At 47.6% G+C, this 24847-nt stretch overlaps 1 protein-coding gene across 2 annotated transcripts in view; it reads right to left on the bottom strand.

Moving 5' to 3' along the window:
* The window catches only part of LMF1 (lipase maturation factor 1), a 205993-nt gene that overhangs the window by 10204 nt on the left and 170942 nt on the right, over window positions 1-24847 (bottom strand). For both annotated transcript variants that reach the window (XM_061992553.1, XM_061992552.1), the window contains 4 exons: window positions 21508-21676; window positions 18312-18465; window positions 15222-15405; window positions 4175-4287 (listed from right to left, as the gene is read on the bottom strand). In XM_061992553.1, the coding sequence (XP_061848537.1) occupies window positions 4175-4287; window positions 15222-15405; window positions 18312-18465; window positions 21508-21676 (620 nt within the window). The remainder of the gene's footprint in view (window positions 1-4174; window positions 4288-15221; window positions 15406-18311; window positions 18466-21507; window positions 21677-24847) is intronic.

Genomic DNA, 24847 nt, shown 5'->3' with positions numbered 1-24847 from the left:
CACTTGAAAAAATACTATAATTTCTAGAGTTGTAAAGAAACCTACAAACTTTGGTCTCAGAATTTCATTTCGAAGGCATTAACTCATTTTGAGAGTCCCTTGGCTATTTAAGGTGTAGAGTTTCCATTAACAGAATAAACTCCGTGGAGTATGGAGCATAATGTTCTTATGGAAAACAGTCCCTTCCCCTAATTATTTAGTCTAGCAGGGAATGAAAATAATTAAGTCTCAAAATTCCCTTTAGAGTGGTGGTGGTGGGGAATATGGTAGGAAAATTAGCTTTTTTTCCACCCAGCTACTGAAGGGTCCTCAGTTGGAAGATGGGACTGAAGGTGTGTTTGATGTTTGCACTCCTCATGTTCAAGATTTGCTCCAGCTCATGGGTGAAGGTGCAAAGGTGCCCACTGGAAACTATCACAGCTACAGCCAACCTGAATTATCTTTTCTTTCCAGGCCTTAATGCTGAGGGTTAAATTTAAGGCTTTTGTTCACAACCAAAATGGAATTACAACAAAAAGGCAACCACTGGCTGTCAGCATTGAGGCTGCCCAAATCCAGAAGTCAGTTAACAAGGGGTCTAGATGAAAACATTTGCACTTCTTGCACCTAGATTGGAGGGTGCAGATTATACCCTGGGTTCTGGCAATGGTTCTCTTGTGGGAACGAGAGGGAGCAGGGAGCTTCCCAGCCCTGCCAGGAGCTTCAAAGTGCAACAAAAGGATGTTTAAAATTAAACAAATAAATGGCTTTTTCTTATTTTAAAGGAAAAAAAACCCCACACTGAGCAGGTGAGTCTGCCTGAGCAGGAGTTGTGCTGGGTGCAAAGCAGCTGATGGAGTTGCTGTGCCCACGCGCCATGAGTGTAAACCCAGCAGAATCAGGATAGGGCACAAAAACTGTAAGAAACGGGGCAAATGGTCCCTTCAGTTTCCTTACAGAGGTGAAGCACTAACAGCAAATGAGCAATTACCAAAAGAAATGTAAATAGCAACAAGAACTGGTGACTGGCATTGGCTCAGTGCAGGGTCTAACTCCGAGGCAGGGCGGGCAGGTGTGAGCACCCACCAGTGACTCAAGCCCAAGTCCTGATGCCCAGGTGAAAATCTGGACGGTGCTACTGTCCCAGGTGTTCGGATTTGGCTCCCCAAAACGTGACCCGCAACGTGGGATCCAGAGTGAACTGGGGTGGTGGATTTTGGTCTGAGCCAAAAGGAGATTTTGTAAATTGTTATTTTTATTTTACGCCACCCAAAAAACACACCAGACCCATGAAAAACTTTTAAAGCAAAGCCAATGCCAGAGCTGCAAAGGCAGCTGACACATAAAATCAGAGCTGGATCCTGATCTTTTCCTACTATAAACTAGCTGCTAAAGAGTGAAAACAGAGTCTGTGCTTTGGTTAAACCAAGGCAACGCATGAATCAAGACCCTGTTCGACAAGATCTATAGCACCGTGTGTTCAACACGGCACCCACGCTGCTGTGCAGTTACTTACTGGACCTGCTGCTATTCCTCTGTACGCTCTGCAATCGTTCTCCTATAAAAACTAACAAAGATAAAGATTTGCTTTTGGTTTTGCTTTAAATTCCTGAACATTTCACTTTCTCACCTGTTACAGAACAAAATAACTCCCCCCATTCACCACCTGGAGCAATGTAGTGTTAGCCCAACCACATCCCACTTCATTATTTTTTGTTTTAAAATGAGTTCCTATGTTCAGTTATTCTATTTTTTTAACACCAGCCTAGAAGAAGTGCAGTCCATCTACGGCCAAGCCTTGGAAGGCTGAGACAGGATATTCATTCTCTGGATTTTTAATCGGTGACGATGTCTTGTTTTGAGGCTGGGCCGCGGTGAGTACCAGCAGCAACGATTATGGCACTGGGGGACACGTGGTAATAAACAACTCTGGGATTATCAAACGCTTCTGTCGCTCCTTGGACTGCGAAAGCCGTTTATTGCCAGATGGTCATGGCTTCTGGCTGCTGGCACCAAGGGACATCTAATTCAAACTGGTGACTCGGTGTCTAAAGGCTTCAGGTTTTGCTGAAACGCCTGGGGTCAGCCAGCACTCAGGACTGACTTTTTTTTTCTTTCAAGGTGTTTTTTTTTTTTCTTTTTTTAAAAGCAAACCAAAACAAAGAACATCCTGCAATGAGTGCTGCTTGCTGAATTTACAGTCCAGAGCTTCAAGGACACAAGCAAAGTCTGGAGAGACACATTTGACAAATCTGCCCAAGATGGAATCAATGCAACACAGCTTCTCCAGTCACTCTTCCAAATCTGCCTTACAACTTATGCTCCAACATCATCTCCCTGATGATACCCTGAAGGCTCCAGCTCCTCTCAGATCCCACTCAGTGAGCCCTCTCACTGGGCTGAATTTCTGCTCACCATGATCTCCGGTGTTTGTTAGCACCCTAATGAGGTAGGATGCCTTTGCCACAAGCTGCATCATGCCCCTTCCCAGGCCATCAAAAAGGTGCCACCTCCATGGGGTCTTCTGAGCAGCCCCTGAAAAGGAGGTGGCAGGGAGCAGCAGGGAGGTCCATCTTGCTGTCATAGCCTCCAGACCCTACTCTGGCTTATAAATGCACGTGCAGTCAAATGAGGGTCCATAAAAACAAGGAGTAAACATGGACAAAATGCGAACACAACCCATAGCAAGGAGGTTTCACATGGTTCTTTCAGTATCCCACACCTGCCCCCACCCCGAGCCAGACCAGCTGATTGCACAGAATCAGCACACTGCTCCTCCCACAGAGAGACAACCCCAGCATAGATAATCAGACCTAAAACCCCTCCATAAACATTATCATCTCTGTATCTGTCCGTGGTCAGGGCTGGGCTGGTCTTGCCCAGCACGCTTTTGGTAGCAATAATTAATAGAGGTCCTCATGGTCTTCCCAGTCTGAAGCCAAGGCATCATTACTTGTGTGTAACACAATAAACTGTGACACCATCCTCCAACACACCCTGGCAGTCTCTGGGCTGTGGGCAGCCTCTTGCCCCGTGCCAGCAGCACCTGCCAGTTTGCACTGCGATACTGCACTGACAGGAAAACAGGTTGTCCACATAAGAATTTGTCCAAAGCCCCTCAAATGACTGTTCTTACAGCATTCTTGGCTTCTGTACTTGAAGGGACTATGTCCCATCAGCCTGTACTGATACACTGTGACAGGGTTGGATGCTTGGGAAACTCTGGGAACGTGGTTGTTAGAAATACTCAAACTGATGGTGGGCAACTCAGTGGTTCTATTCTAAGCCATGCTTCTGCTCTGTTCTTCTGCACGCTACATACAGACATTAAGTCATCTCAAGAGTACAAACCATCTTTGGTTTATACCTTTATACCATCTTGGGTTATGTAAACGATCTCAGAGGAAGCCCTTTAGTAAAAGGTGGAAGTTTATAGTGTCTTAGCTGGAAAAGGAGTTTCTCCTCAGAAGGTCTGGGGGATGCACTGTGCTAAAACTGAAAAACATCAGCTGGGTTCAAGAGGAAGTTCATTTCACATGGTGCTTTGAACCTTCATCTTTGTTTGCAGTGCATCCTAAGAGCCTCAAATGGAAAATATTAGCAAGAGCATAATATTACTTGAGTTGATCCAAAATTCCCTTAAAATGTTTTCTCAGCTAAAAATAACTCCATCAACAAAACAGAGAGTTTTGTGAAAAATTTCCTTTTGTAAGAAACCTTGGAGTTTTCATGCCTTTTGCTTGCTGATATTTGCTTTGTCTCTTCACTGAGAACACAAATACTTCCAAGACAACTGTCCACAAAACCAAACATTTCTGCAGGGCTGTTTTGTCTTTGACATACCTCAGTGGCTGGTAGAAATGGCAGTTTTGATCTGAGCTCAGCAAGCAATCATGGCAAAAAATCTAAAGCTGATGAGCAGAAAACCACTTCAGCAGATTCAATTTCTGTGATGCTGAGCCCTTTGCAGACCTGCCTGGGAATGGGAGCAACCAAAGAGCTTTTGTGTCCCGATCAGGAAGGCATTGAGGTCCTGAGAGCACCAGCTCTTCAAGGTATCCTCTTATTAAACCCATCCTATGTACCTTCAAATACAAAGCCCAATCCATCAAGAGAAACTACTTGTGTACATCCAAGATAGGAAGGACTCGGTGCCTGGGTGTTTCCAGCTCCCTTGGCGAAACTGAGAGCTTACCGTGGGGGAGCTCTGCCCGCAAAAGGGTTTGTTGCCATCAAGGACAAGGTCTCCTCTTCCTGGGCCAGCAGCTTCCCAGCCAAGTGGATTATCCATTCATTCTGTTCGTAAGTCTGGGGAAGGAATAAGAAATATGTTAGGCACTGCTGGGTTTGATGTGTAACATTGAAGACTTCTACATGGTCCCCAGAGAGACATTACAACCCATGCGTGTGGCAAATATGAAATTTCCCAGTGTTGCAGGGAACAGATCCCATGGGATCCAACATGTTGAGGTCCAGGCCCAGATCCTCTGGCACCTGTGGGGAGCAGGGAGAGCTTCATGGAGCTTGTCTCATCTGGAATCCTTCCCAAAGGTATGGACACAACTGAGGGTGTGCAAGTTGCAAAGTTTAATGAGTTGCTTGTTAGCTGAGCTGGGAGGGCTACATGCTCTCTCCCACCTGCAAAGTGGCATCCTCCACCTCAAGCACTCCCAAGGGAATTCACATCACAGCTGAGGGGGGCAAAAGCGTGCCCATGGTCAGTGGGCACAGCTCAGAGCTGATGATTACAGAGCAGATGTCAGGGATGCATCTCCATCTTCACCCAGCCCAGGCAGTGAGCTCACAGCATTATGTCTGAGGGGGCATTTGTGCCAGCCCACAGCGCTGCCTTGTCCCAGTGCCAGGAGAAGCCCACAACTGATGCTACCAGGAAAGTGCAGCGTGTTGCTGGTCAGGGAGATGTGTAGCACACACACAGCCCTTCTCTGGGTATGGGGCACTCAATGTCCCTGCCTCTCTCCAGCACCCATCAGCTACTCCTCCATCTTGGATTGCAAATCTCTTTTTGACTTTACACATTAACTACCACAACTGGAGTGTTCTTGCCTATCCTGCTTCCCAAAAACTTGATTTTAATCATTTTTTTAGGAGCAAGCTCCACAGAGGAACAGTAACGTCACATTTTGAAATGAACCATCCACCAGTTTAAAGCAGGCTGCTTTCCCCTGTTGTGCTATCACAGACAAATCAAAGAAAGGAACTTCCTTATTCCCAATTCCTCTCTCTTAATTCCCTTTAATCTAGTCTGTCTTCTTTCCATCCGTGCCTGGGCTGTACTCTAATCATGCAGCAGCTCAGCTCTCGGGAGCTGCAGTCCAGGCTGCTGCAGCAGAACTTGGCTACGCATTGGCCTCCCCTCCAGGAATCCATGCATCTCACACTCTTTGCAGGGATTATTGCAGAGGCTCCATAAAAAGCATTTCCCTTTCCGGTGCCTTATGCTTCCATGAAGAATTTTTTTCCTCCTTTTAATGTGCACCTAAATGGATTTTTAATGCAAGCAGTAGGGGACACTGTGGGAAAGCGAAACCCAGTAGCTGTACCTGCAGCACTGTGACTAGCAGAACATCAAGGCAAAGTTACTCTGCAAATCTTTTCTAACGGTAAAGTTTGTTATTTCCGTTGCTAAGGGAAACAGAGGAGAGAAAGGAGATGGAAAACACCAGACTGTGGTGGAAGGGCCCATCAAGCGGCAGCTCTACCTCGCAGGGTTGCTGACCCGTGCTCATCACAATTTAGAGGAAAACCACAGTTATTTGAGCCAACAAGTTTTTAAAAACGATTGCTCTCCCCATTTGGCTGCCTCCATCTTGCCTCGCTGTGTGGTTCATTCCATCTGTCCCGGCTGCCCCACCGACATGGATGGGTGGTGGAGCCGGGGAGGTTTCCCACTGCCAGCCCCGCGCTGTGCTCTGCCCATTGCAAAGCCCTGTTTAACCTCCAGCCCATCCCTCTCTCCATGAACACCTCATTCTACCCTGCCTCCCATCTCCCATTTCCCCTCCAACTCTTGAGGTGGGACAGGGCAAACCTCAGCCCCTGTGAGTCTGTAGCCATCATGGCCCCAACGCAGCGGTCTGGGCGGGGAGATGCAGTGAGTCCTGGAGCCGGGAGCTTGGCGTCACTCACGACGTTAAACACAAACCTTGCAAGTCTTGCAATAAACCCTGCCAGGGCTGGCAGGGCTGCAGGAAATGCAGCATCCCTGCCAAGGGCCAAACTGTGTTGCCATGGCACAACTCACACCAAGACTCCCAGCCGTGCTGAGCGACTCCGTGCCCCTTGACACCTTGGCAATGCCCGAGACGCTTGGCTCAGACTGGGCTTTGGGAGAATGGGTGCCACACGGGGACTTGCAGTCCAGGGCATCCCTGGCTGTGAGCAGGGATCTCCTGAGAGGTGCAACAGCAGTTACTGATGATCAGATATTGCAAGTCAGACCTTCAACACCCTGTGCCTCCCTGAAGATCCTTTTTTAAACTGTTCTGTATGATTTTAAGCACTGGGACAGGCTGCCTAAGAAGGATGTGGAGCCTCCTTCTCTGGAGGTTTCCAAACCTGTCTGGATGCGTTTTTGTGCCCCCTGATGGAGGAGAATCTGTTTTAGCAGAGGGTTGGACTGGATGATCTCTAGAGGTCCCTTCCAACCCCTACCATTCTATGATTTCTAGGAGGGCTTGGGAGGTCCTCCATGTGAGTTAGGGAGAAGCTGAAGAACAAGAAACAGAGATCACCAGACTCCTGGAGCAACAGCTTTACGGAGGATCCCAAATTTTTAAAAGCCTGATTCAAAACCCTGGCTCACCTGGTCTCTAAATTGTTAATTAGCACAAGCTCCATGTGCACAAGAGTCGTACTTCTGGTTTGTAAAGTGTTTTTCTTGTAAAATTTACAACATGTCTGGCCCCAGCAAAGTCTGCGGTGAGAAATTTCCACCCGGCGCAGCCCCCCACGCTCCCCCCAGCACGAAGGCTTCGATAGCGCACGCCGCCGATGCTCGGAGCACGCAGCAGCACTAACGACCACGCTGTTTAACTCATTACTCTGTAAAGTGATATGGTGGCAAAGGGAGGAAGAAAAAACAGTCCAGGAGATCTGGGCTGCGTCCAGGGAAGCCTCACACCACAGGGTGGGAAGGTGACGGTTCCTCTGTCCGTGGATTCAGTGAAACCCAGACACAAACGCTGTTTACAGAGCTGCAATGGGCAGGATGGGAGGGATTCACCTGGTGCTGAGCTGTGCTGCTGCCAGCTCTGAGCATGCAAACAGGAGAGTCAGGGCTTGAATCACCAAGTGGAGTAATAAAAAAGCAAGCACATATTGCTTTAAGGTGGGCATGCACGCACCTATTGGGTTCATCTTTAGGTTTTGGATCTCCACTGAGCACTAAAACAGGCAGCTGGGGACTGATCCTGCCCTGGTGATGCAGGTCCCTAGGCTGCTCTCTCCTCCAAGACATGGGTATGGACTGAGATTCCCACACCCGCCTCTTGCCCTCCAAAAGCTGGGGCTGCAGCTCCCCTCATGCCATGCAGGGCCCATGCTATGCCTGTGCTGGGATTACTGGGGACCCAGTGACCTGCACAGCCTGCTGTTGCAAGTTGCTGGTAGGAGCATGCCAAAACATGCCCTGAGCTGCATAACACCCTGTCCGACCCTGAACAGAGCATCCCTGGGGAGGTGCAGCCCACCATGGATGTGGACACAGCTCTCTCCTTTAGATTTTTCTTTCTGTCTTACCACAGAAAACAACTAAGAAACCTAAACACACACAAAACCCCATCATCAGCCCAACTAAAATGCCCAAGGAAGGCATCCTGGGCAAAGGTTAAGGTTCCCAAAGCAACTATAACTCCACCACAAAGCTGAAGCCTTTCTGTGCTCACAGATGGTTGGTGCAGACCCACAGAAATGCAGAAGTGCATCTCTCCAGCAAGTCAGATCATCTTTAACTGCCTTCATGGCCGGTACCAGCACTCAAGACTTCTGGAAATCAGGTTTTAGGTATAACACAGTAGGCTAACAAAGAGGACCTGGGAGTAGGTGTTAAGACCACATGAGCTTTTATTTCCTGATGGGTTTCAGCCCTGCATGGGGCTTGGTTAGCTGCTTCCACCAGCATTATATGCCAGTATCACTGTGTACGCTGCTATGGAACAGGGGTCTGCTCCTTCTCCCCAGCTACATATGGCTCAGCATGAGAGGTTGAATACCACTGTGCACCCTGAGGGTACCTGTCTCCTGTGAGCAACTCTGACATGTCCATCTACGTGCTTCCTCAGTGCATAATCATGACATTATCACCCCAAATACATTAACTTGTGTACAGAACCACAGAACCCCAGAATGGAAGGGGTTGGAAGGGACCTGTAGGGATCATCCAGCCCAATCCACTGCTAAAGCAGGTTCCCCTCCATCAGGTCACATAGGAACGTGTCCAGGCAGGTTTGGAAGCCTCCAGAGGAGACGCCACGCTCTCCCTGGGCAGCCTGTGCCAGGGCTCCGTCATCTGAACAGCAAACAAGTTTTTCATGATGTTCCAGTGGAACTCCCTGTGTTCCAGCTTGTGTCCATTACCCCTTGTCCTGTTACTAGGCAACACAGAAAAGACTGTCCCCACCCTCTTGATATCTGATCTTTAGGTATTTATCAGCATTTTTAAGGTTCCCTCTCAGCCTTCTCTTCTGCAGGCTTAACAGCCTCAGGTCTTGTAGTCTTTCCTTGTCAGAGAGATCCTCCAGTCCCCTGATCATCTTTCCAGCCCTCCACTGGACTCTCTTTAGCAGTGATCTGTCCCTCTTGAGCTGGGGAGCCCGGAACTGGACACAAGACTCCAGATGTGGCCTCACCAGGGCAGAGTAGAAAAGAAGAAGAACCTCCCTTGACCTACTGGCTGCTCTCTTCTTAATGCCCCTCGGGATGCCATCAGCCATGAGGGCACATTGCTGGCTCATGTTTAATTTGCTGTCCACCAACCAGAATTCCCAGGAGTATTTAATAACTTGACAGAATTTAAATCAAAATCACTGCTGAGTCAGGAAACAGCAAGGATCTGGGGGCAAACCAGACACAGTAGTGACGAAACTGCAGAGATAACAAAGCAAAAGAGAATATAATCATCACAAAAAATACATATAAAACCCACCCAGCGCAACAGGGAACATTTTCCCAACTGAAATAATAATAATAAGAACCCCTTTCCTCCAGCTTTAATTGGTCATTTAATGAAAAAGGACTGTGGATTAGTGTGGCATTTTATTGAATCTCGGCGCTGGCACAGGCGCACGGGAGGAGGTAAGTATGAGATACACATGTGGAAACAGCTGGAAACTTGGCACAGGAGCCCAGCATTATTATTTCACATGCTCAGGAGCCCTGCGTGGGTTCCCCCGGCGAGGGCAGCGCCGGAGGGGCAGGGGAGGCTCACCTTTCCCGCGGTGTGGCGAGGGGCACTAGCTCGTGTCACTGCCGGCACCACGGGGCTGAGGCTGCAGCACGCCAACTCACACTGCTGTTTATACTCCTGCTTCCACTTCCCTACCTGAGTGCCTTCTACTGCTGCTGCTTAGGGAATTTGAGCTATCAGCTGGAGAAATAACCCGTTTCCCACGGAAACGAGGGCATAACTAATGCAACCCTGGGCTTTTTCATACTATTCCATCTCCCCACCCTTCGCTGCCATCCCGCTACTCCAGCGACTTAACTTAAGGAAGGTCAGGGGCTACGTCAGGTCACATCACTTCTCATTATCTCCAATAACCACATCCCCTTCTGTCTAATAGTTTCCCAAAGAGGCGAGCCGTTTCCCCACAGGTCTGGCTCAACAGATAGTGTTTCAGCAGGGGCAGTTTCTCAAGCCTCACTAATAGCCCTCCTGTAGCCCAGCCTCTTAGAAAATGCTCAGGAAAGCAGCAGGTCCCCAGAGGAGGAGGGGGCAGCCCAGAGATCCAGGCCAAGGAATAAAAGGCGGAGCAAGACTTTGAGAACTGGCTCTTAGATCTTGCCTATATGGGGAAATCGTGCACCTGGCAGAGCTCCCGTATCACCTCTGTATTGGGAAAGAAAAGTCACTTTGTTCCAGAATAGAGTCTAGACAGGGACACACAATAGCCACTGTAGACAATAATCATTCCCTGCATAGACGAGCTCTTACTCTGTATTTGTACAGCCTGTGGCACGATAGGCTATCAGTCCTGTTTGGGTTTCTGGGCACTTCCATCCCAATACTACCATTAAGGTGAGTCGGCCCGTGATCCAGCCTGCAGTTTGTCTAAATAAAGCTTGGGGGTTTGAAATTCATGTTCACAGGGAGACAAGTAATCACAGTTAAAAAAAGGAAAATAAAACTCTTACACGCTGAACATGGACCAAAATGTGTGAATGCCGCAATGGAAAATGGAAGCGAATTGAGGCCTGTATTTTTAGAAGAGGGAAGAAAGGAAATGTAAAAGGCTGTGCTTAGTATACTGCACATGAGGTTTAGGTTTTATTACGCTACACACACCTCCTCCTCCATTCTGCTGCCATGCAGCTTGTTCCTGTAAGCACCTTCTGGCTGCAAGGCAGAGGTAACAGTGGCCTGAATAAAATATTTTACAAAAATACAAATCTGCCTTCTCTATCCACAGGGTGATGTTTTCTCAGCTCTTACAGTGTGTGATAACATGAAGTCTCCATCACGACTCCCTGTTACCACCCAGAGGAGATCCTTAGAGCATCAATCCCGTCACTGAAGTGCCTCTCTTCTCTTAGGAAGACAGCTAATAAAGACTTAAACTCACACATTGCATCTGGAAAACACACACTGCTTCTCAGTGCATCACAGATGCTGCTCTGCAGTGGGTTTGCTGGGTTTGCAGAGTGCTCCAGGACACAGAGTCATGGGCCACCAGTCTGAGCAGCTTCTGTGCCAGTCCCAAAACACAGGGACTTCTGGAGCACCTTCAAGGTACAAAGCAAGGAGACACTGGGCTTTAATAAATAATATGAAGACAGCATTAGCTTTGTTATTTTTTGAGTAGTTATTATTTGGTAAGCACCAAGAGCATGCCTTTGGGTTGGCCAAATGCAGTCTCTAAACTGAAAAAATAACCTTCATGCCATAGTAAGGAGGGGAAAAGTCTTCCCTTTGATTTTTCTTGGTTCAGAGCATGGAAGGCTTTCCAGTGCTGCCCACGGGTGAAGAATGAATCCTTGGTACAATAAACAACTGGCTTTTGTAAAGTTCCACTACCAGCAAAAGCAACCAACTTGAAGCCCCAAAACTATGAGGAGTATTTTGTTTTCTGGTTGCTGTTTATTAACGATGCTGAGTCCACCCACAGCCTGCCAAAAATTGTAATGCTTTTTGTACCAGTGGCACAGCACAGCTCAGTTCTGGGTTGTGATGGCTGGAATGCCCACCATTAACGAGAAGTCAAATAATTACAGCAGCATTGCCATCAGTAGCTGGAGAACAGACAAAGCTTTAATTATTTGTCTCCAGCTTCTGTAAAAACAGGATGTCTTTGCACTAACACATTAACGTGTCAAGGAGGGAAAGTTTTTTTCTAATGCTTAACCTGAATTTTACTGATATAAAATCATATTCTGCCATTTCATCCATTATTTCCTCCCTTCTCCACAGGGTCATGGAAACCAGATCACTGTTTTCCCCTTCACAGCAGGTTTTCACCAACTCCAAACCTGCCCATGCATCCTGTTTGCTCTAATGCCATGGGAGAAGATTTCTGCACCTCTGCTCTTTCTGCAGGTCTCTCCTCTGCACCCTTGCCAGTCAGCTGCATCCTTTCCAAACTGGATGCTTGCCTGAGTGTGGTGGAGAGTGACACTATGTACACCGACTGCCTGCTCATCTGTCACGGTATCATGTTTGCCCTTTCACAATGCCTAAGTGTGCTCATCCTGTGATGCACACTCAGCCCAAGAGGCCTCCCCTGACCACGATGCTCTGTTGCATCCCATTCCAGCACAGGTGATGGGTCCTGCCTGTCTGCAGCACTGCGCACATCTCTCCTGGCTGCTTGGACCACAGCCAGCAAAGATCACCTTGTCTTCTGTTGTGCTTACAGGTTTCTGGCATCTGCCAGCCCTTCTTTCCAGTTAGAAGTAACTCCTCTTAAAAATGTGCACGGGCATTAAGTTGGCTCAGACCCTGGTCTAAATTTTCAATGAAGGTAGGTAATCTGGAGTGACGAATCTCAGCAACGAGCACCTGAACATCAGCTCTTGACCACGTTATTTTTGTTGAGACCACCCTAGTCTGCTTTGCACACAGGTTATCAGATGGGTGATGGAGTGAAGGGGGTCCCATCTGAAGCGGCTGCTGAGAAACAACTGAAAAGGGTCACACAGATTCCTGCACGCCGCTGACTGTTCATGAGAGCTTTTCTTCTTCTGCAGATGGGAAGAAGCATCGCAGACATGGGTTTCTGGATAGGTTATGTCTCTGCCAGAACTAAATCAAGGGCTTCAATTCAGAGCTACAGCACCCTCGGGATGTCAAGACATACAAAACAAAGAGGGGATTTAGAAAACAAGTGAAAAGGCATATTATATTTAGATAATAAAATTAACGTCACGAAAATTGTTTCCTGGAAAATAATGCCATGTTACATTACATATAATTATGGCACTACTGGAACGGTAATTAAGAGGCAGCCAACTAATAAATTGCAATTCCGAGGTGGAGCAGCACCATGGCTCCTCCTGCTCCTGTGCCAGGGCTGAGCCAAGGGCCTGGCTGTCCCACGCTCTGGCCCTTCAAAGTGAAATCTCCAGCTACAGCCAAGGTAGAAAATTTTGCAGGAAACCCCGAACAGAGGAAGGCGTCATATGTCAAGCGGTGATGAGGTGCAAAGAGGAACCTGTCAGGAGCAGCACAAAGGGATGGGAAATATCTTCCCCCCAAGTCCCTGGCTTTTCTGCAGCCTGTCATAACTGGCTATGTCAGCACCTTCCCTGGCCACTGCCAAAGAACTGCAAAACCAGCCCTGCAGCCGCCTGCTTGGGAAGTGACGGGGCAGACAGCGAGCGACGGCACAGAGAAAATCCAGAATCACAAAACGAATTACATCGTAATTACATCAGAGGCTGAGGTAACTCGGTTTTATGGACTCTGTAAACTTCTGTGCAGGGTTTTCAAAATTACCTTGGCTTCACAAATTTCTTCTGGGGTTTCGACTTCTGGTTTCTCATCCTTGCTGCAGCCCTGTGTGACTCAAGTCTCATCAACACCCGAACAACGGCGGCTCCTCCCGGCTGCGACGGCGTGGGGGCACAGCAGGACAGTGGCTTTCTCAGGGGTGACAGCCGGCACCAAATACACAGCTCCCAGCTTTCAAACAAACATTTTGCCACTCCAAATGGGATTTACTTCCTTGCTTAAACAGGTATTTACACATCTGAACATCCAGATTTGAAAATGCTTGCTGCTGTGCCTGGGCTACTTGCTTTCCCATTATTTTCAAAATGAGTCATCCCTGCTTTTCAGAAGACTTTTTTTCTCCTTTCTGCATCTTTTGTAATACCCTTTCTAAGCAGGATCTGAAATTGCCTCATGGAGACCTATTGCCTTGAGAAGGCACGGGGAAGTCCCCAGTGGCAGGAGGGGATGAGGCAGTGCTGCCCTTGGTGTGGATTGCGTAGGCTGGCATGGATGGGAAGGGACAACAGACCCTTCTCCACTTGGTGATGGACGCAGTCTAGGGCTGATGCACATGCCCAGCATGCACTCACCTAAGCAGGAGGCATGTACCCACTCATGCAGGAGGCACACACCTGCCCATGCAGGAGGCACGCATCCAAGTAGGAGACACACACCCTCCTTTTGCCAGTGCCAGGAGACCTGCAATGTTAATGGCTCCTCATCAGCTGGTGTGGACAGGCACTTTGGCAGGCAGATACTCCATCAGCCCTCCCCATGCCCAAGAACACTTGGGGGAACCTTTCAGTGAATTAAAAACTAATACTAAAGCTGGGAAGAAGGCATTTTATTTCCTCCTCCTCCCTGGGCTGTCCTGCCCATCCTGGTCACTCAGCACAGGGCCCAGCTCTGTGGGCACAGTGCTGGGGTATGATGGTGGCTCTCAGCACAGCACAGCTCATGTTCACCTCTGATGTATCAGTATTTATGCCCTGTCCTCCTTTCGTTTTAAACCTGAGATAATTTTCTATTTCAAAGTCCTTGGGACATTCCCACCCCGGAAACAAACAACCTTCCCCTCACCTCAGAAGCAACCTTCACTCGAATGAGATGGATTTCTCCTCTGCTGCAGGAGCCCTCCCAAAATAGAGTCAGATTTAAACCTACAGCTCCCATTGAACTTTCTGCACCTTTATATAACGCCGGGCACTGTTGCTGGCTCGAGTTTTAACCTTTGCTGTTGTCTTGCTGAGGGATAAGCATACCTAATGCAGATTAAATGAAATTCCAGCACACAAAAACTAGAGGGGTAAATATAAAACCATAGCCAAAGAGCGATGGTTATGTCATCGCTGAGGAATCCAAAAGGCGCCTAAATGAAAATACCACAAAGAAAGCAAACAGAGAAGTTTGAGGCAGGGGGAGAGGAGCGAGGGAAGAGGATATGCCAGGAGAGGATATGGGAACAAAGAGAAAAGCCCCTGATAATCTGAGATGGTTTTGCCTCATGCCACTGCCGTAAGCCCCAGTTTTGTAAAACCCAGTCCAAGTTCTTGTGCTCACGCAAATGAGGTTTTGCAGAATAGGCTCAAAGACACACAAGAATTAATTTTACAAGTTCCCTCCTCTTCTCTATTTTAATTTCTCTCTGTCACCTCTTTGCTGATACCAGGTGGGGAAAATGTTTTGAGGGACCCTACATCCATATGCAGGCAGGAGGGCAGTGGAAGCAACTGCCAGTGTCCACAGGGGTGTCCCCAAGAGGGCTGTGGGTTCCAGCTACCCCACTGTGCCACCGCTTCCTGGGGCAGGTGCAGTCCAGGGACTTTCTCAATGTCCTTAACTCTTGTTATTGCTGAGAAGCAATTAAAAAGCCTCACATAAAATTTCCAAGTTGCATTACACTATCAGCAGACATCCTTCAGGAATACAACCATTCTTTTTTTTTCTTCAATATAATTAACTTAGCCAAGACTTCAAGTATCCTCTCACTCACCCCAGCGTGTAGTAAAATTCATATAAATTGTTTTTCCTGGTCCAGGGGCACCCAAGTCTCAGGACACTCAAAGGCACGTACCTGGAAGGCAGCGAACCACATAAGCCAGTCCAGGCGGTAGTGGTAGGGGCTTATAAAGCACGGCCTCCTCTTCAAGTCCCCGGGCTTGCATTTGAAGTCATACTCCTCCCAGACAGCAGCAGGGTCATTGGGATCCAGGCTGGATGTTCCCTGAAGAATGACTTCTGTTCTCTCTTTGGTAATGCTGTGGGACACAACAGGATTTGGGGTTTTGTCTCAAGTCATGTAAAATGTTAGCTCATGAGAGTTGATATGGCAACATGTGTCAATGGTCTCATGATACAGTTGGATCCTGATGGGCTGAGTTACAGAGAACCTGTCTGTCCAGCAGGTTTTTCTCTCTACACCAGTAAATTACATAGAAAACTTCAACTTTCATGCTTTCCTTCACTCCTCTCTATCACACTGCAGTTGTGCTAGTCCAAGGAGGATAGACTATGGCCCAAAAAGATGATTTCTGCTGAAACTGATGGGTCTCTCTAGATCAGAGCCTAACAACTGCCCAGGATATTGAGAGAACATAATGAGTGTCTCCCAAGTCCGACATGAGCATCTTCAATCCCCACCAACTTCTCTCTTCATCCTATGTTTCTGAAGGAGACTTTGTTTCTGTGACTCTCACAACTCCCACAATGCAAGAGCTCTGTGACCATAAGCTCCTGATGATATGAGAAAGTGGAGATGAAGGATGGTCACAAAACAGAGCTCCGTCTCCAGGTTTTTAGCATACACCATGTGCAAAAACAGAGGCCTGCAATTGGCACATGTTGTGGACCTAATAGGACAATACCAGCAGGGGACACTTCACAGGCGACTGCGCACAGAACTGCTTCTGCCTGTCGATGCTCTGGCCCTGAGACCTCCAGCTGCAGGACTGGCAGAGCAGCTTCCAGCTGGGACCACTCCAGCATTCCCTCTGTGAGTCTGGCCCTCCCCGCAGTGCTGCTGGCCATGGGGTGCTGAGCTCCAGCATGAATCTCAGCCCCATCAAAGGGCAGGATGTGCTCGCAATGAGACCAGGCTGACTGGCTACAGCTGCTTGAGCCTTGGGGAGGTGGTTGGCCTGCTACAGAGCACCCCCCAAGAGCTGGGCATTAACAGTGGTCTCTATGTGCCCAAATGTTTCACCATCCCGGCTGAAAGACAGGTCTCATGGAGCTACTAGTCAGCAAGAGGAGGAGGGAGTGTGTGAGCCGATGCAAATCAAGCCAAGAAAAGCATAAAATGAAAACAAAAAATTCCCCGATTTCCAGTTGATGTACAGAAACTTGGTTAAAAAGCATCCCAGCTTTATGGCAGGTCATGACAGCCTTTGCTGCTTGGCTGGACTCTCTGCACAGCACGGTGGCAGAGCAGTGGAGATGGCAAACTCTCAGAAAGCCCGCATGAAGCCCCCACCATCGAGTTCTCAGTGACCTGGCGATGAGGCTCGCCTACACTGGAGAGCTGTTCTCCATAACAAACACATCACTGCGTAACTCTGCCTATCAAAGCTGTCCAGCTCCCAACACCCTTTTAATTTTTACTGCTTTGGTCCTTCCTCCTCCAACACAAGAAACTGAAAGTTTGTAAACACCCAGCCTCCACCTTGTCCCCCGACAATGTCCAGTGCTAGATGGTTACAACCCAAAGAGCGCCGTACGCCTCAGCTTATAATTGTTACCTCCATTTAATAGATTTCTGGATTCTCCAGCCAAGTTCCATATTATACACTGGACTGAGTTATGAGCCGTGGCCAGCTGCCCAATGGTTAGAAACACACTGTAAATCAGGGACACCAAATTACTAATAAAAGTATGTTCCTACTGTGTGATTCAAAATATGTCAAGTTTCACATAATCGTATATTCATTATAAGCTGCAATCCTCTTTTTATTGGTTTACATAGGCTGGAATTACAAACATATTACAGCAGCATTTCATCACATGCTCTTTAGGTTCTGGTAACTGTTGAAACAGAAACCATAGACTGAAGAAGAAAAAGAACAACAACCCAAAGAAAACAATCTCCCGTAGCTTCACCACTCTAGCCTTCAAAGAGCTTCAGGGGTTACTTCTCCCTTTCTCTCAAAAAAAGGAGAAACTTCAGCATTTTCCACAACTAGCATTTATATTTTAAGTCACGTTTTTTGTAACTTTCTTTCTTTCCATGGAAATTTGAAAAAACAGGGAAAGCATCAAATTAATTTGATGTGCTCCCAGTGCCCTCTACATCTCCACAGTGCTCGCAGTGAGACCTGCTTGTCCCCTTCAAGAAGGCCTTCAGTCAGCCCTCTCAGTGCCCAATCTACTTTACCTTTGACAAAATCTGTTCAATTATTGTTGGCCTTTCCTGTGGGACCTTGACCAGAGCCCACTAACCTAAGAGCTGCCCATCCCAGGCCTTGGCTCAGATCTCTTGGGAACAGTCACCCTGGCGAGGCAGTGGCAAAACCAGAGGTCTGTGCAGAGAAGACTGGCCTTGTTGTTGCCCCCAGGGCAAGCTGTTCTGAGGAAGCCCTGCTTTTCAGCATTCTCTGAGCTGGAAAAGGCTGGGAAGGGCAGCACACAAGCACTGTCCAGACTGCTGCTTAGCCTGTCCTCTCAATTGGTTTTGTTCTTTTTTCAAGGCCATTTATACTTTCGTCTCCACAGTTTCCTGTAGCAATGAATTCCCCAAGTCACTCGTTGGAAAAAGCACTTCCTTTTGTTGGCCTAAAATCTGCTACCCAATAGCTTATGTGAATTTTTACACGAGGGAGAGCAAATGTGTGCAGAAGTGTAAGAAAAGTTCACTGTAAATATCGTGGGCTGGGGATGGTGAAGGTGATCCACTGGATGAACTCTCTTATGGATATTTTCATCCTGCTATTACATTTGCTACATCAATATAATGAGCTAACTAAAACTGTCTCAAAGAAAATAAATTATCAGTCAGTGGGAAAGAAATCTGTTCCTTTCCCCCTTCTCTCTCATAAAGAGATATTCCAAACCTGCTGGCTACTGGAAGGAGTTCTAGGTTCCCGTTGAGGTTTAAGGCACACAGACTGGCTATTGGGCTACACGAGAGGGAGGAGCAGAGCTATACAAAGTGCCATTAAAACACAAGTACCTTCCGAAAGCTCCATAGGTGTTCACTATTCTGAGAGGGTTGAACGAGGTGTTCATGACTTGTCTGGAGTTGAGCAGGTTTAGGACAACTGGGATGCTGAGATAAGCGATCAGGAGGCTGAAGGAGATGTTCACCACTTTGCGGACATAGCAACCTGTTTGGGACACAAAAGCAGAGCAGTAAAAGGTGATTTCACCACCAGCAATAGGTTCTGTTCCCCTTGCTGCCCTGTCTGACCCTCCTGTGGTGTCCAGCATCCTGCCTGGGTGCTTACAGCTGCTCTGAGCTCTTGGGCTGAGGCTGACAAATGCTCTGCCGTCATCGACCTGACCTTGCCAAGGACCAGACGCTATCGCTCCAGAGATCTGCCTTTCTCTAAATAGTCTGAGAAAGGGCTAAAAAGAAAAATGTCTAAAATGCAAGATTAATCATTGTTTTAATACAGGGGAAAAAACACAGCTGGCACTTGCACCTTGCTCAAAATTGCCCTCTTGGTTTGTAAGCTGTGCGTGGGGGGCCTCCAGGTCCCCGCGGCTCCACTCCTACCCACGGCCGCCTCCTCCCCTCTCGTCACCCAGACTGGTTTCTTGCATTTTCCTCTCTCTTGCTCACTAGTTCCATTCCAACCTCATTTTCCTTTTGCAAAATCTGTATTGCTTATCATTTATGTATGAGACGTGTGCTTTGGTATTCAGTGTGCCGGAGCAGCACGGGCTATGCTGGATTTCAGTCTGAGGAGACACCCACTGCAATCAGACAAATAAGCAGACGCGACCTCCGAGGGGTCCTTACCCTTATGGCCGTTTGAAATTTGTTTAACATTAACAGCCAAAGGATCAGATTCAAAGCAATTGCATGTAGCTTTCCCCTTATCTCTGCAGGAGAGGGATGTTTATTTGAACCTCTCTCAGAAGCTATTAATAACTGTTTAGTCTGAGAACATTTTTGGAGAATCATTTGATTTCGGAAGGAGCTTGCTGAGATGCCTCCCCTTGCCCTGGTACTTCTGTGAGAGCAGAATGAGTCTGTTGGGCATTTTTTGGTCTTTTAGGTGGGCTGAATCAGAGGCTCCTGAGGTCACTGCTAATGGCCATATGCAGATCATGTCCTTGGGGTCACACCTACACAGTCATACAGAAAAAGGGTTTAACACAAGAAAAAAATCCCTACATGGCAAAGATGGAGCAAAACTTGGGGAAGGAGCATGGGACAAGAGCCAGTGGGATGTGGACAGAGCAGGCAGGAGCCGAGCACCAGCAATGGGAATTGGAAGTCTCAGTTGGAATTAGATACACATTGTTCAAGGATGTGGCCAGAGCCTTGTAAAATTAGGTCAGGAGCAGGGCATGGCTGGGTACCCTCCTGTCTTTTGCTCTGGTGACCCAGGGGTGAGGGCTCCTCCTAAACCTCTTGCCACACAGCCTGTCAGCACTAGCTCAACAGCCTCTAGACCTCTGTTAGCAGAAAAAATATGCAGAAATCCCAGTTCACCCAGAATATTACACATCCTCTACCCTTTACTTAGAGAATACATCTTTTTACAAGCCCAAAACAGGGACACACCTACACTCCAGGGCACCCTGGTTCAGCAAAGGTTTTCTGGAGAACGTCACAGACAAGGTGCAAGATCCTCAACAAAAGGATCTACCTCCCTTTCATGGTAATTCACTGAGTGCCATAGCAAAGAGGTGCCCTTTGGCTTCTTCTCCAGCAAGGAAGGTGCAACCTGAGTGTTGTGTGGGACTAGATGCAGAAATACAGTTGGTAGGAAAGTTCTAGGCTCTAAAAGCCTCTAAAGCAAAGCTACCACAGGAGAAAAGGTGTTGAAGACTTCTTCCAGCAAAATATGTAAGACAGAGGACGCAGAAAGTTTAATGAAACCATTTTAGCCTTGCTGGGACTAATGCTTCTGGTTAATAAGCCATGTTCCTTGGTAGATGAGAAAGGACCAGGGACAGATGCTCTATCTTGCTGTCATTTTTCATTCTACTGACAGATGTTCAGTATAGTTAAAAATGAGCATTTGTGATTGTTGTTGATATTACAGGCAATTTGTTGCTCATATGCGGTTTATAAAAATGCTACAAACACAACTCTACATCTGTTCCGCAGCCTCATAAAAAATATCCCAGCACTGCCTGTGCTGGCAATCTTCTGGAACAGAGCTGCTTGAAAACTCCCTTCAGAAGGAAACACCAGCCACATCGATCCCTTTTGTCCAGTTACAAAACCCCTTGCATTTGCTTTTCCATTTTCACAGTATGAGATGAGTCCAGCTCCTCCCTGCTTTGGAGACTTGCTCCCTGCCCTGGCAGTGCCCATGCTGCCAGCACTACCACAAGCAGCTGCTCTTATTGCCTTCTCCCATCAGGACACTGAACAGGGAACAGCCACTTTCCCAGCAGCCAGGTCTCTTTCCCCGTCAGTGAAAAAGCTGATGGACTCACAAGGCATCAACAATCAATTTGGTTCTTTCTGGAAGACTAACCTCATGTCCAGCTACTCAACCAGGGAAGCAGGGTGCTCATGCAGCCCTAACACTTCTGGGTGCCAAGGGCAGGAGGGTAGATGGGTCACAAAGCCACTGTGCCACAGGGGACAGAGGAGAGTAAACATGAGAATTGCTGTCGCACCCACCCTGACACAAACTCCTCATCTCAAACCACACTGGGTGTTTCATCCCTGACTTTCAGTAGTCAACATATTTTTTTAAAAAGCTAAAAAAAATCCCAAGATAAATCATGCAACTCCACATGGCTTATTTTGGGTTGGAGTATCACTGGGGTGAGAGCAGGAGGACTGACTCTCAGGAGTAGAGGTGTTGGAGCTGCAGCCACCTGGACTTGGCTGTGGACACCAGCGCAGCATGGAGGATGTGTCCTCCTGCACCAGCCTCCCTGTGGCAATGTCCCTATACACAGCCCCTGTGGCAATGCCCCCTGACATTGCCCCATGCACTCCCTCCATGGTAATGACCCCATGACCATGTCCCCGCAGACCCTTATGAGCCAGACACCAGCTTCACGCTCACCATCTGCAGCATGAGGCCCAGACACGCTCCAACCCACAGCAGATACCAGGCAGCAGCAGAGTCATCTCCCTGACCACCCAGGCTTGCTCCACAGATGACAGCTTTTGAGCTATTCACAGCAAACACACTGTTGTGTAACTTTTCCCCTCTCCAGGAAAAACTCACCCAGGGGAAGCTGCTGCTCTTGGAGCTGCATCCGTGCCACCCGCTCTTTCACCCCTCCGCGCCGGGAGCTGAAGAGGAACCCCAGGCTAACGTCGTCGAAGCAGGCGATGCTGGGCACGATGGTCAGCCAGTTGAGAAAACTCAGGTTGCCACTTATGATGAGGAGCACCTAAACAGGAAAGAAGGCAGCACAAGGTATTGCATCTGATTAAATGCCAACAGAAAAGCCTGGTGAAGGAAATGCCTTTGCTGATTTTCCATCATTGCAACAGTGATGGCAAACCTTTCCCTCCCTGCCCAGGCTACAGCCCAAATGTACCCCACTGGCTTGCAATGCGAGCTCTGCCCTTGCTTTCAGCAGAAGAAAGATCAGCCAGGGTATAGTGTGACTTATTTCCATAGCAGTCCTGGTGACTGCACAGCGCTTCAGCCCCAGGGGAATCATCCGTTTCCTGCTTATGCCGATGTATCTGTGACAGCCACGTTCCTGAAACCCTTCAGGAGGAAATATTGGAACTTCTAATTAAAGAGCAGCATTAAATATAGAAGCATGCATTTTTAAGCAGCATTTTTTTTTAATTTTAGCTTTTATTGGCCGTGGAGGAGAGTGTCTTGCATGTGTGAGGCAGAGAAAGTGGAAAAATCCATGAGCCTTTGGAGGAGTCTCCATAAATATCTGTATACATTGGGAAAGGCTTTTTGTAGGCACATGTTATGTTTCGTCTTACTCTTACGATAACTTGAAACATATGAAGAACCTTCTTGCCATTCTCCAGCAAGTCCTAATGAGCCTCAGGTGGTCATCATAGGGCACTGCCCACTTCCCATCTTCACAGCACATGGCTTCATTTTGCAGCTGTACGATGTAATTTCCTCACCACATTCACATATCAGTCACAGGGACGGTGCAGGTAAACCCCTGCCCAAGGTACGTGCCAATCTCCCCTGCCACAGCCTTTCATTGGAGCTTCACATAAACCTGAATGCACAGAGCAATTCCTGCTTCCTCACAAGTGTTGGTTTTAACTCCTACTTTTCTAGCCTAAGTTTATTCAAGGCCAGTCTATACTTACTCATTTTTTTCTAAGACAGTATTTTACCTGTCCACAGACCCCCACGTTTTATTTGTACAGTTACATGCCTTCTCTGCTTTTACACTTGAAAGCATGCCAGGAATGCTCTGGTCTCCTCTCCTAGAGGACTTAGAATCATAGAATGGTAGGGGTTGGAAGGGATCTTTAGAGATCATCTAGTCCAACCCCCCTGCAGAAGCAGGTCCACCTAGATCAGGTCGCACAGGAATGTGTCCAGGCGGGTCTTGAAGACCTCCAAGGAAGGAGCCTCCACACCCTCCCTGGGCAGCCTGTGCCAGGGCTCCATCACCTGAACACTGAAATAATTTTTTCTTATGTTTAAATGGAACTTTTTGTGTTCCAGTTTCATCCCATTACCCCTTGTCCTGTTGCTAGATACAATAGAAAAAAGAAAAAAAGGGAAAAAATAAATAGAAACATAGAAAAGAAATAGAAAAAAGGGATGCCCCAACCTCCTGACATCCACCATTCCTTGCCTGTTCATCCCAGTAGCCATGCTCTCAACCCAACCAAGTTTCAAACAATCTTTATGGGTGCTGACAATCAAACAATCTTTATGGGTGGAGTATATCAGATGAGTCTCATTTTGAACTTGTACAGCAATGCTAATCCTTCTCATGCTCAACCACACCCACCTCTCCTGTTGTGTTTTAATGCCCAATTTCTCTTTACTGCCGGGGTATCATGTTAGTGTTTGCTAACCCATGCACACAAGTCCCCCTACACATAAGCCATTCCCAAATAAGTAGCTCCCAACATCACTCAAGACATCTCTGCTCATGACCCACAATGCATCACCCTATGTGTTTCCCAGCTCAACTTGATCTCATCTGCACATTAACCTTTGAAAGGGAGGAGCCTGGGCTGCACTGACACCACCAAGGACACTGAGAACTGATGGACTCAAAAATCCGCTGCTTTGCTTTCATATACCACGTGGTTTTTAACCAAAAGCATCTGAAGTGTTTAATAGCTCCATGTTTCACCCGAGAAGGGATGGCTGCCAGCTCAACCTGGCTGACACTGAGAGTTGCACCAGGTGCAGAATGGACGTTGTGAATTCGCTCCAGCACCAGCAAAACAACATGTTTAATGAAGCCAACCACAGTGTGGTGGCCATGAAGACACAGCTGGGCTCCCCTGGGGCTGCCCAGCCATCGCAGTGGTCACAGAGGAACATGCCAGGAGCGATTTGGTGGGTTGGCATAAAAGAATATATGCACACAAAGACTAGAAAAGCAGCTGATGCCTGTTTGGGACTATTTGAGTTTTGAGGGTGAGTTGGCTTCTTGTCCCATTAGTCACATTACTTAGGATTTAGCCTTAATTAACTAGCTATTGCTCAGACACAGTAAAATAAAAGAAGTTGAAAAAAGGAATGGAAAGAAAGTAGTCTCACCATCTTATCCATAAAAAAGGAAAGTTATAAAGCTGACTTAACGTATTACATGTCAAAAAATAATGCCTTGGTGTAACAAAATAATCTCTAGAGGTCCCTTCCAACCCCTACCATTCTATGATTCTAATGAGAACTTGTCCACCTTCCAGCTGGGTTGAAAGCTTTAACTTTGGTTGGCACCACTGTTGTTATACTTCAAAAACACTTCTCCATTAACACAGTTGAACTTTATCCTCCTGTGGACTGTTTACTCACAATTTTAGCACGTACGGTCACAGAAGACTTTCAAGACAGTGGAAGACCAAATGTGTGAACCCATAACCCCAGCACCCTGCCACTGGCAGAGGAGTTGTGGTGTGGATCACACTTCTGACAAATGAACCTCAGCCCCTCTCAGTGAACAAGCAACAAGGGTTTTGGAAACCCCGAGGAGATGAAGAAGCTGAAAGACTGACTCTAGTCTCAAGAGGCACAGCTGAAGTTCAGCCCATGTTGCACTTGAGGACAGAGGGTCTGTAGAGGAAACCCAGGTGCTTTGAAGAATCAACTCAAGCCAAATGCAAGAAAACTACCTGGGAGCTAGAGACCACCACAAACTTCCCACTCCCATGGCAAAGCACACTTTTGGGTCTGCCTTCTCCAACATAGACATAAACCCTGCAATGAACACCAAGAATCACAGAGTCTTAGAGGTTGGAAGAAACCTAAAAAGATCATCTAGTCCAACGCCCCTGCCAGAGCAGGATCACCTAGAGTAGGTCACACAGGAACTCATCCATGTGGGTTTGGATGAGTTCTCCAGAGAAGGAGACCCAACAACCCATCTGGGCAGCCTGTTCCAGTGCTC

The sequence above is a fragment of the Colius striatus genome, chromosome 3, assembly GCF_028858725.1.
Source record: "Colius striatus isolate bColStr4 chromosome 3, bColStr4.1.hap1, whole genome shotgun sequence".
NCBI lineage: Eukaryota > Metazoa > Chordata > Aves > Coliiformes > Coliidae > Colius > Colius striatus.
Note: the sequence above shows the minus strand (reverse complement) of the source record. Positions and strands in the feature narration are given on the sequence as shown.